Here is a 16,108-nt window from a genome sequence, read left to right on the forward strand (position 1 = left end):
AGGCTTCCCGACGAATCAAGAATCCATTTCTTTTGTTGAATTTCAAGAAGCTGGATTATTCCCGAAGGCAGACAAATTCAAGCGGTGGAGCAAGACAAATATGAATGTTTGTACGCCCGTCAGCTTCAATCGGCCACTGTATCTGACAAGAGTAGAAGTGGGTGCTACTATCAGTGGCATTAGACACTTTGGAGACCATGCAGTATCCATGTCAAGTGGCGTAGGGGCACAAAGAGTTCACAAGAAAATGATTTGATCTGTGCAGGGGCGTGATGTTGAATTGCTGAGTCGTTGTCTATTTCTCTGCTATTTTGCTTTCAAGTATTAAACCCACTTTAAAACACTCATTTTTTGTCGTTAAACAATAAAAAAGAAATAACTCATGAGCAATGTAACCTAGATTTATTGCATAACATACCTGTGCCATGATCTGCCATCGCATTTCAACAATAATATAAACTTTACGCAAACTATTCGAGGATTCTGTTTGTCGGCAGACCTGATTCGCACCGTGTCGTGATTCCGGCATGCCATAGCAGTTCCGTATGTAGGACAAATAAAAGATGAAAGAGTAATCGAAAACAGATTAAGAATGAAAAAGACATAACCTTTCATTCTGGAAAATTTGAAATGACTTGTTGATGGTAAGTAAAAACAGAAAATGTGCAAAAATGATATATATATATAGACACATATAAATAAACGTATATACATTTCATATATAATCTTTTAAATAACTCTATCGAGATCCTTGTTGCAGGCGCTATCAATGCGTCCAAATATTGACAGTGTGTCGAGTCTGTTAACATGGAATGAATACAGACTTCAGGAGAGGATCATTCTCGCGATTTGTTCGTTAGCATTGTCCTAATTTATTTGAGAACTATTTGCTTTTTTTCTTCTAATTGTTACGAAATAGATCTGAAATGATACACCAGGTGGAACAAAGATTTTGACCAAATATATATATATATGTATATATATATATATATATATATATATATATATATATATATATATATATGTATGTATATATGATCAATATCAGATTTCGTGAATTATATAAATAATCAGCATGCTAATTTTTTTAAACATCTATTTGCATTTGAACATCCAATCCATTAAAATATATATAACCAGAAATGAATATTGATGGCGTACTAATAATGATTTTTCATTAATTTAGGATAGATACATAGACTGATCAACAGATAATTAGATCGACAAGTATAATAGAGTCATGGACAGGAGGCAGAAAAAAAAAGATCAGTTAAAACAAAATAGACGGACATGTATATTTGATAAACACCAAAGACAAAGAAAGAACACAGAAAGAGACAATGACGGTGGGGGTCTTCATTCGCACATTGGGGTGCAAACCTCAGGGGAAACCCAGAGAAGACTTTCATTCAAGTCGTAGAGGTTCCTACACCACTCCTTACAGGCTTCACCACGAGCATGATAGAAGTTGTATTCAGTGGAGTGTTAATTGAGTCTTACCCAATGCAATGTCTTGTATTCGGGGGTAACATCCGCAGTGTTAGTACGATAATGATAGAACTTTTGAAAGGTCATCGACAATAGTAAACACAGGAGAGAAATGTAGTGGCATTTTTCAAGTCATGCACTAAACAGAAAAATATATATACATAGTTTTTTTTTAACTAAGGCAACTTAGACTCGACTTGGCGACAGCTAATTTCAGTTGGTTAAAGAAATCACCAAATCATGCTAAGTTCTTCATTCCAAACAGTATAACAGATCGCTTTGTTTTATAACAGACAATGTTATTCAAACCTCCAGGACAAGGAGTAAAAGAACAATTCCCCATATAGTGTCACATTTTAAGATTTAAAAAACACAGGGAATTTTAAAACAGGATACCGTCTATATGTTAAACTCCACTAAGGTTTGACTACCCTGAGTATAATTGCTGGTCTCTGACTGGGATTCTGTGTCCTATATCATTCACAGAAACCTTCTTAACCTGTGCATCGCAACTGTTCCCCGTTATTGCGCTCATTGCGACTTATGAAATACATGGAATAATGGGGTAAGCTGCTTCATTGTTTCGGGACAAAAGCTTTCGAGCATGCACTCAAAAGTGGTGTGTTTACCTGGAATCAACAAGCGACCTGGTTATCTCCTTCCCCTCGGATCAATTCATATAACAACTTCAAACAATGCTTATCACAAATAGCTAAATGTATTTGAACTTTGAAGTCTCCTGCGAAATCATATCGAAGGAGCACGGGAAAATAAAACGACAATAATATCTGAATCGAAGTTTACCAATGTATTAATCATCTTATATTGTTCAGTCTTTCTTCTCTGCGCAAACAGCATGCCAAGGTATTTCGTCATGCAATGTAATGGCATTACTTACAGGCGGGACGATGTTATCTGTTTTGTTTTGTTTTGTTTTGTTTTGTTTTGTTTTGTTCTGTTTTTCAGGTAACTGTAATGTATATCAATTGCAACTCTACGGCTCCACGACTCAGATCACCCGATAGTGTCATGTGCACTACATAGCACTTTCTGGTATTATTGGAAATATCCAAAGTCGACGAAAGAGCGATTCACTTATACATCTTGTTCTAAAGCATGGCGATGCTGCGCAGTTGGCAAACGGAGTATAACATGAAGCTTTACATAGAACAGCACACTTAACGCATCATCATACTTGTGTATATGTCATCAGCTATATCGTAGAACATTATGCGACTGCCAAATGCACAAAGGGACGAGAATGTGGCGGAATATTAAAGGAACTATGTAATGCAAATGCATATTAACTTTTATTGATTCATAATACCCTCAACAGTACTTATGTAGCGGAACGAATATCTAGTTATACAATCCATGTATTTTCTAATATTTTTTTTTTCATTTTTTCCATACTACTTGGATACGCGGGCAAAACAAAAACCTTCCAATTTCAGATTCTGTCTGTGACGTCATCTGTCATTGCTAAAGTACAAGCATGTGTAACAAAAGACATTGGAATGCACCTTCCACTCGACTAAGCATAGCTTGCATGTTTCCATTCTTAACAAAATCCAGTGCAGGAGAGCATGCAAGCTATCCGTAGTGTAGTGGAAGGTTTATTCAAATGTCTTTTGTTTATAATGTTAGTACATTAGCCAAGATTGACAGATGAGGTGACGAGAAGAATCATCATTTAGAAAGTTTGTTGTTGTTGTTGTTGTTGTTATTGTTGTTGTTGTTTTGAGAGTATCCAAGTAATCCGAATAAGTAGTAAAATATTATAAAATACATGGAACGTATTTAGATATTCGTTTCGCCACATATTAAGTGATGTTGGAGGGTATCATGAATCAACATAAGTCAACATGCATTTGGACCGCATAGATCCTTTTAAAATTTTCCCTCCATTTCCTACAGTCGTCAGAAATGATTGATATGCCGAAGTTGACCAATAAATGAAAGTGATAAATACAGGTAGATGCAAAAACTGCAACAGATGCCAAAGAAGAAGAAGAAGAAGAAGAAGAAGAAGAAGAAGAAGAAGAAGAAGAAGAAGAAGAAGAAGAAGAAGAAGAAGAACTGCACACGACAAACATGACAGATTGCAATGAGACCTATGAACTCAGAGCGCTCCAAAAGCCCAGATATCTGCCATATGAAAAGACCACCCTCATGACGTGGTCCATAATATCCAAAAATTACATAAATCAATGTCCTCTGTGTCTCTCATCGTTTTCTCTGCTCACTCATACACCATTATAAACCTTCCGCGCTATTAAATTGATTTTTTTAGCAATTTTGAGCTATAGTTATAATTTTGGCACTAAGAATGTGCAATTTTGTACAACAAGGTGTTTATTTTACTGCATACATGTTTCACTCGATCCGGTTTTATTCTTTGCAAGAAAATGATACTCGCAAAAAAGAAAAAAAAAAGAGAGCAAAGATTCACAGCGCAGTAATTGCAGGCAAGGTGACAAACAAATCGACATCAGATAAATTAAAAGAGTAGAAAATATTTTGCAAATCAATCGCTGAAAGTCTTGGGTGAAGTGGGTGAAGTTTTGTATCTAAAAGAAAGAAAGAAAGGGAAGAACATTACCGTACGAGAAAAATAAGGTATGGGTCGTAAGTATTAGCATCCTGTACTAAATACCTATCTTTTAACACAATGCTAGGTTTCGCAGTCTTTGTTAGGTTTTTTATTTTTTCAGTTATCTTTAATTCTACTAGTGGGAGTGTCTGAAAAGCCTTTGTCAAAAGTGATATGAATGTGTTATACCTCAGGCTACTACTTGGTATATTCAATTTGGGATAAGAGCGAGAACTAAAGAAAGAGGTAACGGGAGGAATAGATAAAGAAGCAGAGATAACTGCACATCTCTTTTAATCTATCTGTACGATTATGTACCGATACATAATGAAGTCAACAGGTACATGAATGAATATGGAGAGACATAAAGTGGGCAAATTTGGTCCATTAAGAGTCTCATTCAGAGTGAAAAAAGCTTCTCTCTTTTATTGTTGACTTCTGCAGAAATATAACTCTTTTCATCAACATTCTTTACATTGATGTTAATCTTGTTTACCGCTCATCGAACAAAATTTGCTTGAAATGGCGCTCATAATCCATTTAAAAAAAAAAAATTTGACCCCATTTATTTCCGCATTCAATCAAACACAAATCGAATGACAAGTGTAGTGATTTAGAATGATATCAAATTACACAAATAGATAAACACAAGCAATTGTATTGAGCAGTATACACACAGAAACATGCAATAAGATATATAATATTTTTCAGCGATTAAGCTTGAAATGAATGGCGCCTCACAAAAATGCTATCGGGCGACACAACTTTCTTGAACTACAATGATTACTATAAAAAATTGTAAAAAGAAGGCATCGTCATTGTGACATACTAAAAACGTCCTTTTGTTGAATAAACACTTCTTTCTTGTGTGTCTGAATAACATGCAAATAACATCCCAGATAACTGGCGATTACTCTGGCACATGAAAATCGAAAGAACTATTAAACGCTCTTACTTAAAGTATTTCCAAGGGAGCAGTATAACCTATTACATTCTTTCCATTTAGATACTTCGCCTATCGTGATATCCTTCATAAGATTATGGACGCTAATTCCTCATCTATACTCTGTTAAGTTCCCATATCTGAGCATTTTTGTTGAATGATATTCGTTATTGACGGCTTAGCTCTTTAAATTTGTTTTTGCTATTATTATTTTTCTTTTCCTTTGGAAAAAAATCTTAAAGTGTTCTGTTTTGTTTTGTTTTTGGATATCTCGGTTTTGTCAAAACCTATTTTATCAAACAAACTTTGAATTCCTGTTTGAATTTCATGCTCTTTGTTAGCCCCGGTCACACAGCACTTCACGTCCAAATCACGTACAAAAAGTTATGAAAATCTGGTGGACGTGGTCGTAAGTGGTAATTTTTTGGTCAATTTTGGTTTGGCCGTGCTTTGTACGGGGTATGGCCGTTGGCGGCTGTTCCACTGCTGAAGCACTGCCTAAGCACGGCTAACCACGTCCAGCCACGTGTGTGTACGCGGAAAAATCCATTTGTCAGCGATAAGCCGCTAAACACACGCTATTTCCCGTGATACCAACGCGTAACACGCGTCAGATGACCATGCTCTGCCCATGACAGACCGCTAAACTTTCGCGTCTATACCGCGTCTCCCCAAGTTTTAATCACTGCCGGAATACGGATTATCACGCGTGTTTCACGTGTGTTGAACGTCTTTACCACGTGTGCCGCCCGTGGTTGTCCGCGGAATAAAATAATATTTTGAGCAGTTCAGATTTTTCCCCGCGTCCTGCCACGTCTATAAATCGACCGTAGCTCGTCTTAACCCTATAAAGCCCAAGCTATTTTGACCCCTTCCAGGCCCAAGGGGGGGGGGGGCACATTGTGCCCCCCTATATAACTTCTTTATTATATGATGAATGACCGTCATATTTGGCACATGGGTAGAGCAACTCATACTCTGCATGACCCAACATTTGAAATTTCTCAAGGTCATCCACTGAGGGCGCTATTTACCAAAATATACAGAAATACATAGGAAATACCCTAAAATCATGTTTCTCTTTTTATTTCTTTATCCCCAGTATATATGTTTTTATTTCATATCAATCATTTTCATATTTACCAAAAAGGAAAAGCAAGTCAACCTTCACTTACCTTGTTATGGTTGAAATTTCTCAAGGTCAACACGTGGGGGCGCTACTCGTTACGATATAAAGAAATATATGAAACCTATGATGTATTGCTTGGAATGGGTACATTATATTGGTATCACATTTCATATTTCAAAAATATTGAAATTTTGAGTTTGCAGATTGATAATATGATAAAAAAATGGTATTACAGGCAAAACTTGTGTGGAGATAACACAAAATAAAAGGGTAGTCTTTGGAAAATGCTGGATTTTCGATTATTTCTATCATATCTATTGTTTGATGCCTATGTCATATAAAAAAATAAAGGAAATAATAAGAACACCATTTCAGGGTAATTCATAACCATAATTACTTCACATTTTGGTCCTTCAGCAAATTACAGCCAAGAAACCCCCCATTTCATCCATTATTATTGTTAAGTGAAATTGGAACAGAAAATCATTCAAAATCTGACTGACATGGTTGTCAGTTTACGGTTGTCATGGCAACCAGCAATATCGGACATAGCTAAATTTTATATCAAAATGTTTGCAATAAGTTTTTAGGAAAAGTCACCAAACTTGGTTGAAATCGAGTAAAGGGTGTAGGAGTGGCAAACGAAAATATGGTGGGGGCACAATGTGCCCCCCCTCCCCCTTGGGCTTCAACGCGAACAACATCGTCTGCTTCACGGGAGACCAATTTTTGATGTGTTTTGGCCGTGATTAAGCCGTAAAGCGCTGTGTGACCGGGGTTTAATATTTCATCAAAGTGGTTTCTAGTTATCTCACAAGAAGTTTAAACCCGAATCTCTATCTCAATCATACCATCCCTTTAATGTCTGAAACGTGTTATATCATGTTGTATCAAACAGGCGCGCCGGAAGCAGTTTTGGATTGGGGGGGCAAATATTGGAGGGGGCTCACTATAGACCATACATATGTTACACAATACAACTTGTATACACATACACACACACACACACACACACACACATACACACATCTATATATATATATATATATATATATATATATATATATATATGTATATATATATATATATATATATATATATATATATATATATGTGTGTGTGTGTGTGTGTGTGTGTGTGTGTGTGTATGCATATAAAGTGGCGTACGATGGGTCGAAACATTGGGGGTGGGCACCTTGTGGAAAAGTAATTTTGACGGTGTGTATGCTTGTGCGTGTGTGCGTGCGCAATAATGGAACTACAATACATTACAGAATGTGATACATTCAACAACGCAGTCATTGAGGAACATTGTAAGTTTTCCTTACATGGATTATGGAATGACGGTGTGAAACCACAACTTATATACTGTCAGCAACATCAGGAGAATTGCATAACAATAAAATGCGAGCGAGCGGAGCGAGAGAGCTTGAAAATTTTGACATTTTACAGTCCAAAAACTGCCGTTTGTAGCTATATCTTTCGCTTTGGAAATTAAGGGGGGGGGGTATCGGGCGCAACTGCTGGCAATTACTGGCGGCAACATTAGGAGAATGGCATAACCATTCAATGCGAGCGAGCGAAGCGAGCGAGCTTGAAAATTTTGACATTCTACAGTCCCAAAACTGGCGTTTATAGCTATATCTTTCGCTTTGGAAATTAATGGGGGCGCATCGGGCGCAACTGCCGGCAATTACTGGCAGCAACATTAGGAGAATGGCATAATGATTCAATGCGAGCAAGCGAAGCGAGCGAGCTTGAAAATTTTGACATTCTACAGTCCAAAACTGCCGTTGTAGCTATGTTTTTCGCTTTGGAAATTAAGGGGGAGGCGCACCGGCCTCAACTGCTGGCAATTACTGGCTGCAACGTTAGGAAAATGGCATAACGAATAAATTTGACGATTAATCTTGACATTTTACAGTCCCTAAACTGCCGTTTGTAGCTATATTTGTTTTTTCGCTTTGGAAATTAAGGGGGGGGGGGGGGCGGCCCAGGCGCAACTGCTGGCAATTACTGGCAGCAACATCAGGAGAATGGCATAGCGATTGAATGCGAGCGAGCGGAGCGAGCGAGCTTGGAAATTTTGACATTTTACAGTCCAAAAATTGCCGTTTGTAGCTATGTTTTTTCGCGTTTATTCATTTATATACATATCTTTCTTATTTCATCTATTTTTATTTATTTGTTTATTTATTCATTGTTTTTGGGAGGGGGGCTTTTTTTTTGGGGGGGGGGGGCAAAAATGCGTTTTGCCCCCCCACTTTTTGGATTGGGGGCGGCCGCCCCCCCCCCCCCCACTTCCGGCGCCTATGAATACCATACGCAGCCACCTTGGGAAGAATACAGGCCTACAGTTCAATGTTAATGAATTTCGGCTCAGCAGCAGGTTTCTTCTGTCAAGTGATTCATCCATGTATAAGTTAGTTTACCACTCTACTAATTTGTTTTTCTTCGCTGTTCCATTTCTCTCTCTCTCTCTCCCTCTCTCTTTTGTCTGTCACAAACCAAGACGAAGAAACGTGTGACGTAATGGAGGAGGCAACATCCGGGTCACTGCTCTGGCAGGTTGGGTTCATTCTGGCGGGCCAGGTTCTGTGCGGGCTGGGTACGAGCGCGCAGCCGCTGTGCATCACCTATCTGGACGACAACGTGAAGAATAAGCGCACCACGACCATTTTTGTCGGTATATAATCATTCACCCTCTCTGTGCCCGTCTCTTTCATTCTTTCTTTATTTCTCTCTCTCTCTCTCTCCTTTCCTCACCCCTCCCCCCCCCCAAAAAAAAAAAATATGTCCTATATCTTTCATGTGAGGAGAATGCAGTAGTTTGCAGTTATGTGCGACGAATTGACACAGATGGCAATATATATATTTTTTTGACAAAATGGTTCACAAAAATTCGCATTGTTTCTCTGAACACATAATTTGCAATATCATCCTGTCATGTGGTTGTGATAGGCCTACGTTGTTATTATTTATTCATTTTAATATTTCCTTTTTTTTTCTTAGTTATCTATCTGTCTACATGATAGGCCTATGTAGTCAGCGATGTATCAACTCATTCAGCTGTTTATCCAATATTCATTCGTCTGATGTGTATATCTGCACAAGTCAGTAAGTTGCTGTGTTGTGCCCGACATTGTCAAAGATATCTAAGTAATGTAGAGGTTAAAAAAATAACCACGCACAAAATTCCTGCTTTCATACCATATACCATTCCATTTCCCAGCCGTCATATTCAGCACATTCGCATTTGGGCCCACGCTGGGCTACATGGTGGCCACTGGGTGCCTCATCCGGCCCACTTTCTTCTACGACCCTTCGGTCCCGCCGCCGGCTGTCAGCCAGGAGCACCCGTACTACATCGGAGCCTGGTGGCTCGGCTTCCTCATCAACGGCTTCCTGCTCATCTGCATCAGCGTGCCGTTCTTCTTCTTCCCCAAGAGCATGCGCAAGGAGGCGGCCGGTGGCGCGGTCGGCCACGGCGGCGACCACTACTACGAAGGGGAGGAGGTGACGGAGCTGATGGACGTGAAGGAGAGGGAAGCCAACCAGAACGGCCACGGTGGTGCTATATCAGCCATGATCCCGTCGAAGCCGAGTCCGCGATCGAGCGACCAGGGTTTCGTAGCGTTTCTGACAGGTTCGTGATGTGCTCAGTCAGTGTTAGAACATCAGTAGCTACGATATCATCGCTGTAGTGTTGGCCTTATTGTGAATTGCATCTTGGCAACAGAAAGCCTGTGTCTGCTTTTCTAGTTGCAGAAAGTTTATGCCCTTATACTGAGTAGATATTCCATCTTTTCCATTTTAAGAGCAAACTGAATGTGAATATGATCTAGTTTTGTTTGATTCGTTAAGTGTCCTACTCGTTGAAGTATATAGGCTTATTACGTCTGCACATCCTTACACTTCATGATAATAATCTCAATGTCATAATATATGTATGTATGTATGTATGTATATGTATATATATATATATATATATATATATATATATATATAATCATATTCTATATTTCCTTCTTTCTTTTTTAATAATCTATCTGAAATGAATAACACTTATATATAGAGCTTAATACTGACGTTTCTTAGCGCAACAACAAAAATTAGGATTGCGTAAATAAGTTTCCAAGCAATGATTTAAACTTATCAACACTTTCTATCTACATAATCAATGTAGTCACCTACGTATCAACACATTCAGTTGCATACATTATCATTGACAAATTCGACATACACACATATTTTCCCTTTTTTATATGTCTAGCAATACCGAAATCTGAACAGATATCACAAGACGCAAGAATCAAGTGGTAGTATGCTACATGTAGTGTGGTACATTATGTTTCGTGAAGGCTCGGAGTGCACTCCTCTGTTTTTTTGTAGCTGGCCTTCGGACTTTGCGCTCTACTCCCTTGAACACTATAAGTTTTCTGCAGGATGTAAAGGGCGCGGTGCCATCTACATGACTGCATGTGAACGAGTCACTGATTAATAGACTGTTATCTTTTGAATCGATGTCCTACTTATGATAGGCGATATTTTTCTTCTTAATCCGTTGAACTGTATGTCGATGTGCATAGCTTTTAACCCGTTTTCATCGCCAAAACAATTTCATCACTCCTCCAACATGGTGTGCAATAAATTAACTATTTTCTGACTTCTATTCTGTCCGTGCAGACAGTCGGCTCCCTGTATTGTATCTATTTCACTATGTAAATTTAGAAAGAAAATATAAGGTTATTAACTCGATAACCTTGAATTGCTTTAAGTAATGTAATGAGTGCCATCAGGAACGAGTAAAGAGGAGGCAATAGTCATATCTTTGATGGGTATTTTTTATGACTGTCTTTCTGCCTTATAAACTGAATGTGGGCATGTTGCGATAGCCTAATCATGTCAATATAGTTCCACATGTATGTGGATTATTTTTTTTTTTTTACAAATTTGACGTCTTAGATGAGATGTCGGTTTTGATACATGTAGTTGCAGTACGAGGCCTACTGATTATTTTAATGTTGTCACCATTTATTTCTCTTTCATTTTGTGTTACATGTACAGTACTGTGTTCATTCTGGTTTTTGTTTCATGTTTGTATTATGTATCCTTTATGCTTTATCCTGATCGAAAAATGAATGAATGAATGAATGAATGAATAAATAAATAAATAAATAAATAAATAAATAAATAAATAAAGAAAGAAAGAAAGAAAGAAAGAAAGAAATATTATAACAATCATCATTATTATTATTCTTTGCAGATTTTTTCCAGACTATTAAACGGATAGTAACTAACCTTACAGCCATGTCGGTGTTTTTTGCCATATGTGCCGAGATTACCGGGCATGTGGGCTGGTTTGTATTCGGACCGAAATTCATGTACACACAGTACCGACTTCCCCCAGCAAAGTCATCAATGTTGTTCGGTAAGTTTTACATCAAGTCAAGTATCCACATGTATATATCTATACACATTCTAAATAGTTTGACAGTAATGAAATTTAAAATATGACATAATTGTAACCAGATTTGCAATTTGTTTCTTTGAAGTACACTGAATGATTCATGCTTGATTACTTTGACAGATGAGAACTGTAGACTAACCCCACAAATCTATATTAACCATATCTTAAACAAGAAAAGAAAAAAAAAACAATTGAGGAAGAATATAACTGTGTTGAAGGCGAAAATAGAACATGACATAGGCAAAGAAGAGAATGAGGAAGCAGAACCTAATCATTACTTTTGTTATTCTTATTTGCCCGGGTCATTACGTCTGAATTTTTAGTGTCTTTATTTTTTCGTTAAGTTTTCTGTTTCGCTCTCTGTGTATTCAGAATATTCCTTTATAGTGAATAAATGTGAAATCGTTGGTTCGTGACATCATAATAATTGATGATCAGAACTACAAATAAACACCAACAATAATAATGATAGTGGGAGGAAAGTAGTAATGATGATGATAATAGCAACAGTTGTAGTAAGAATGATAATAATTCCAATGATAATGACAATAACATGAATATGGCAAGAACAATTATGATGAATAATAACCAAAGCTTCTGAGTTTACTGCAAGTCACCGTGTGAGAGTGCTTAGGACTATTAATATTTTCTCTGGGTAACTCCAACAAGAAAAGAGCAAGCTTACCCCAAGTTCCCGGAACTGCTCATCTGCACGAGGAGTCAACGTTTCACAAATTGACTGTCCGTCGTCAGGACAGTCAACTGGGAACTTTAGATTTTCGCGACGTTCACAGGAAAAAAAAAAACAAACAAACTATTCTGCATAATATGCACAAATTTGCTTGGCTGCCCCATGGAATCATTGCGTCAAGTAAAGCTCTTTGCGGTTGACTATAATGTACGTAAAAAGATCCCACTTCAGTCATTCGCCCCAAAGAGCAGGGTGCTTACCTGATGAAGTGGTCCACCTACAAACTCACGCCGGAATACGGGTGAGATGCCGACCCCTTGTGGTTCCAATCGCCCAAAGGGACTTGCGAAAGTCAGCAAGCGGTATTAACTATTATAGGCACTTTGTGCCATGCAAAGTACTAATAGAAGAATTGTAATATATTAATGCATCCATTTCATCGGGGTAAAACAGCAGTTGGTGGAACATTCTGTCAAAACACATTCGGACCAGGCGGGATCCGAACTCGGTATTTACTCTTCATGATGATCACTATTATTATGGTTCCTTCCCTCCATTACGGTCTTTCTCACTCTCCCTTTTTGCCAATTAAGGGATGATGATGCTGCCAGGACCAATCATAGGAAACCTCCTGGCAGGCTTGATCGTGCGCAAGTTCAAACTCAGCAGCAAGGGGTGTGCCAAGATGGTTATATGCATTGAGGGCTTGCTAATGTGTTTGGCACCCACCCTGTACTGGCTGGGGTGCGACAATCCCCCCAACGCTGGCGTCACCACGCCCTATGCCCCCTATGGAGACAGTGGCAGGTGAGTCCGAGTGACATCTAATGACTCATGTGTGTGTGTGTGGGGAGGGGGGGGGGGACATTCTTTTCCAAACATAGTTGAACAGTGTGGGATAAATTTCACATTCAGTATTAATGATGCACAGGACATAGTGGATCGGTGAGAATTAAATACGCGAGTTATGGAACTGTTAAAACCGAAGAGCGCAGCGACTGGATTTTAGACTGTTTCCAAAGTGAAAACGAGATTATCCAGTTCTCACTGATCCACGATATAGCCCTGTGCATCATTCGTTTTATGAAATGGGCCGTAAATCATACTATAATTCGAGCAACCTTTGTCTGTTTGTCTGTTTGTTCCTCTACTCCTCCCAGGTCCTTGGTCCGATCTCCATCAAACTTAGTGGGTGGATGCAGGTTGACCGCAAAATTGCCCTTGAGGGGTTCATTTTTGGAAAGGTCAAGGTCACTGGGGTCAAAGGTCAAATAACTGTTTTTCGCTACTCCTTCAATGGGGATCTCCCAGGTGTAGGTCTACTAATATGGGGATCTCCCCAGAAATATCCTCAATGGGGATTTCCCAGGTGTAGGCCTACTTATGCTTCCAGCAAGTTTGGCCAAGATCGGACCAAAGGAGTAGCGCAAAACAGTTATTTGACCCCCATTGACCCAGTGACCTTGACCATTTCTGGGAGAATGCCCATAGAGGATTTCTGGGCACTGGCTGAAGCCAAACAAGCATGATACATGTACATGTACTCTCTGATAGTAGACAATGTTGTATACAGAGAAGTTCTCAGTACATACCAAACTACTGCGATAACTTCATCATAGCCCCCCCCCCCCCCCCATATGCCCCACTTCGGCTGATTCAGCACTCCACGGGTACATTGCCTAGTTCATGAAATTCAACCTCTTTTTTTCCCCGTCATGCGACCGGTATACCCACAGTACTATACAAGGTTTGAGCCATGCGTTTGGATTTTACCAGACGCATGGCTCAGTGTGGATCAGTCAAAATCAATGCATGGTAACTGATCAATCAGATTGCAGGGATTCTAAAGCCCGTTTTAAAATGGTTTCTACTCCAACGAACAGAGCGAAAGGAGTGATAAACAAACAAAAGAGCAAAAGGTATAGTGATACTTCTGGATTCAAAAGTAAGAAAGATGTGTGATGATTATCTCCATCTTTATGGTCATTATTATGATGGTATGTTTAATACCGTCATCATGATTGTTGTGATCATCATTAGCATGACGTTATTATCATTATCAATAATGTCTTTACCATTTACATGGGCATCGTCGTAATTATCAATATAAGTTATAACACTGTTTCGATTTTAGAGTCCGATTTAAGCATTTCATCCATCACCAGGACCATGAGAATTAAAAAGCACTGCATCTAAAAGTTCGACGTGCCGATTTCTGTCTATTAGCTTGCCGTACTATGCAACGCTGCCTCCTCCCGTGGAGTACGCGGACGACCTAACAGCGCCTTGCAATGCCGACTGCGGTTGCGCGCGGGACTTCGTGCCCGTGTGCGGTTCGGACGGCCTAACGTATGCCACCGCATGCCACGCGGGTTGCCGCAGGTATGAAAAGGTCAACATGGGCGACTCCAACACAACGGTGAGTTCAACATGTCCGGCTGAATCAATCTGTCGTTGAGGAAAGATACACAGCTGATTGTTTTACATATAAAAATTCCAAGCGATACATTTTCACAAATGATATATAATGATGATGTCGATTTACAGATGTGTGAAATCTACCTTAAGTAGGGGCAGTTATTTCTATTTAAACTGAAAGAAAAACAACAATAAAAGAACATATTAAATGAAATTGAGAATTCAATGCAACCCTGGAAACAGTTGCTGTTGTGTACTGGTCTTGATGTGTCTATAAGATCCATGATAAGATCCATGATAACTTTTAGCCAATAGAACACAGATCCAGGTCCAGTTTGTTGGTGCTCTGACGCAAAGTTTTATCTGTCCAAATCTAGCTGTTTGTGGACTGCAGCTGTATATCTCCACCCGACAACGAGACGGAGATTGTCGGCCTGGAAACCATGGAGAACGGATTCGCCTTCCTAGGGGAGTGTCCATGGCTTTGCGACCGTCTCTACTACTTTCTCGGCATGATGCTGTTTGGCTCCCTCTTTGGTTCACTGCTGCACAACCCTTCGTTCATGCTTCAATTCAGGTAATAAAGTTGTGGTAAGATGTAGTTACACTCCGTAATTGATGGAGCCCTCTATGCTGGGAAAATTCCGGCTGCAGAAGTTTTCGTCTTGTCGTCATTAAGCGGGAGCCTCTGAATTTCATTGCATATCCTGTGTCTGAGAAGAATATTGTATGGGATTGGTTAAATTCATTAGATATGCACAATAGCAGCAAAATCACCATTGATTGCCGATCTAAGAGGGAAAGAGAAATTTCAGTCTTGTTAGAAACTTCAGATTCCTTTATGACCTTGGCAATAAGAGGTGTTTTTTTTTTCTTAATTCTCTAACCAAAACACATAATGGTATAATTTTTCTTCATCAAAGGACTCAAATGAGAAAGAATTTTTCAGTCTGTCTCACGAAACACTAAAGCCACTAAGAAATGTATTAAAAAGGCATACGTTACGAAAGTGCAGAGATGACGTTTCTAGATTAAAAGGGTAACACAACATCCACACAATCAAAATAATCGTGCTCATTATAAAGAAACTATGCAATGCAAATTCATGTTGATGCGTGTTGATTCATGATACCTAAACATCACTTATGCGGCCAAATGTTATATCATCTTAAATACGTTCCATAAATTACATAATAGTTTGTCATCAGATTACTTCGCTACTTACCAAAAAACAAAAACAAAAACAAAAACAAAACAAAAACAAAACCTTCCAAGCCAAGATTCTGCCCGTGACATCATCTGCCAATCATTGCTGAAGTATCATAACCAGCAGGGAAACGGGTTTAGGGCAATTACCCCCTGGGCAATATCCCCGG

General features: G+C 38.9%; 1 protein-coding gene across 1 annotated transcript in view; it reads left to right on the forward strand.

The window, feature by feature from the left end:
* Positions 1 to 16,108, forward strand: part of LOC140229228 (solute carrier organic anion transporter family member 3A1-like) — a 29,862-nt gene that overhangs the window by 7,497 nt on the left and 6,257 nt on the right. The window contains exons 4-9 of the mRNA XM_072309505.1: positions 8,666 to 8,839; positions 9,386 to 9,799; positions 11,420 to 11,584; positions 12,908 to 13,121; positions 14,541 to 14,733; positions 15,110 to 15,309. Coding sequence (XP_072165606.1) covers positions 8,666 to 8,839; positions 9,386 to 9,799; positions 11,420 to 11,584; positions 12,908 to 13,121; positions 14,541 to 14,733; positions 15,110 to 15,309 — 1,360 coding nt within the window. The remainder of the gene's footprint in view (positions 1 to 8,665; positions 8,840 to 9,385; positions 9,800 to 11,419; positions 11,585 to 12,907; positions 13,122 to 14,540; positions 14,734 to 15,109; positions 15,310 to 16,108) is intronic.

The sequence above is a fragment of the Diadema setosum genome, chromosome 1 (genome assembly GCF_964275005.1).
Source record: "Diadema setosum chromosome 1, eeDiaSeto1, whole genome shotgun sequence".
Classification (NCBI taxonomy): domain Eukaryota; kingdom Metazoa; phylum Echinodermata; class Echinoidea; order Diadematoida; family Diadematidae; genus Diadema; species Diadema setosum.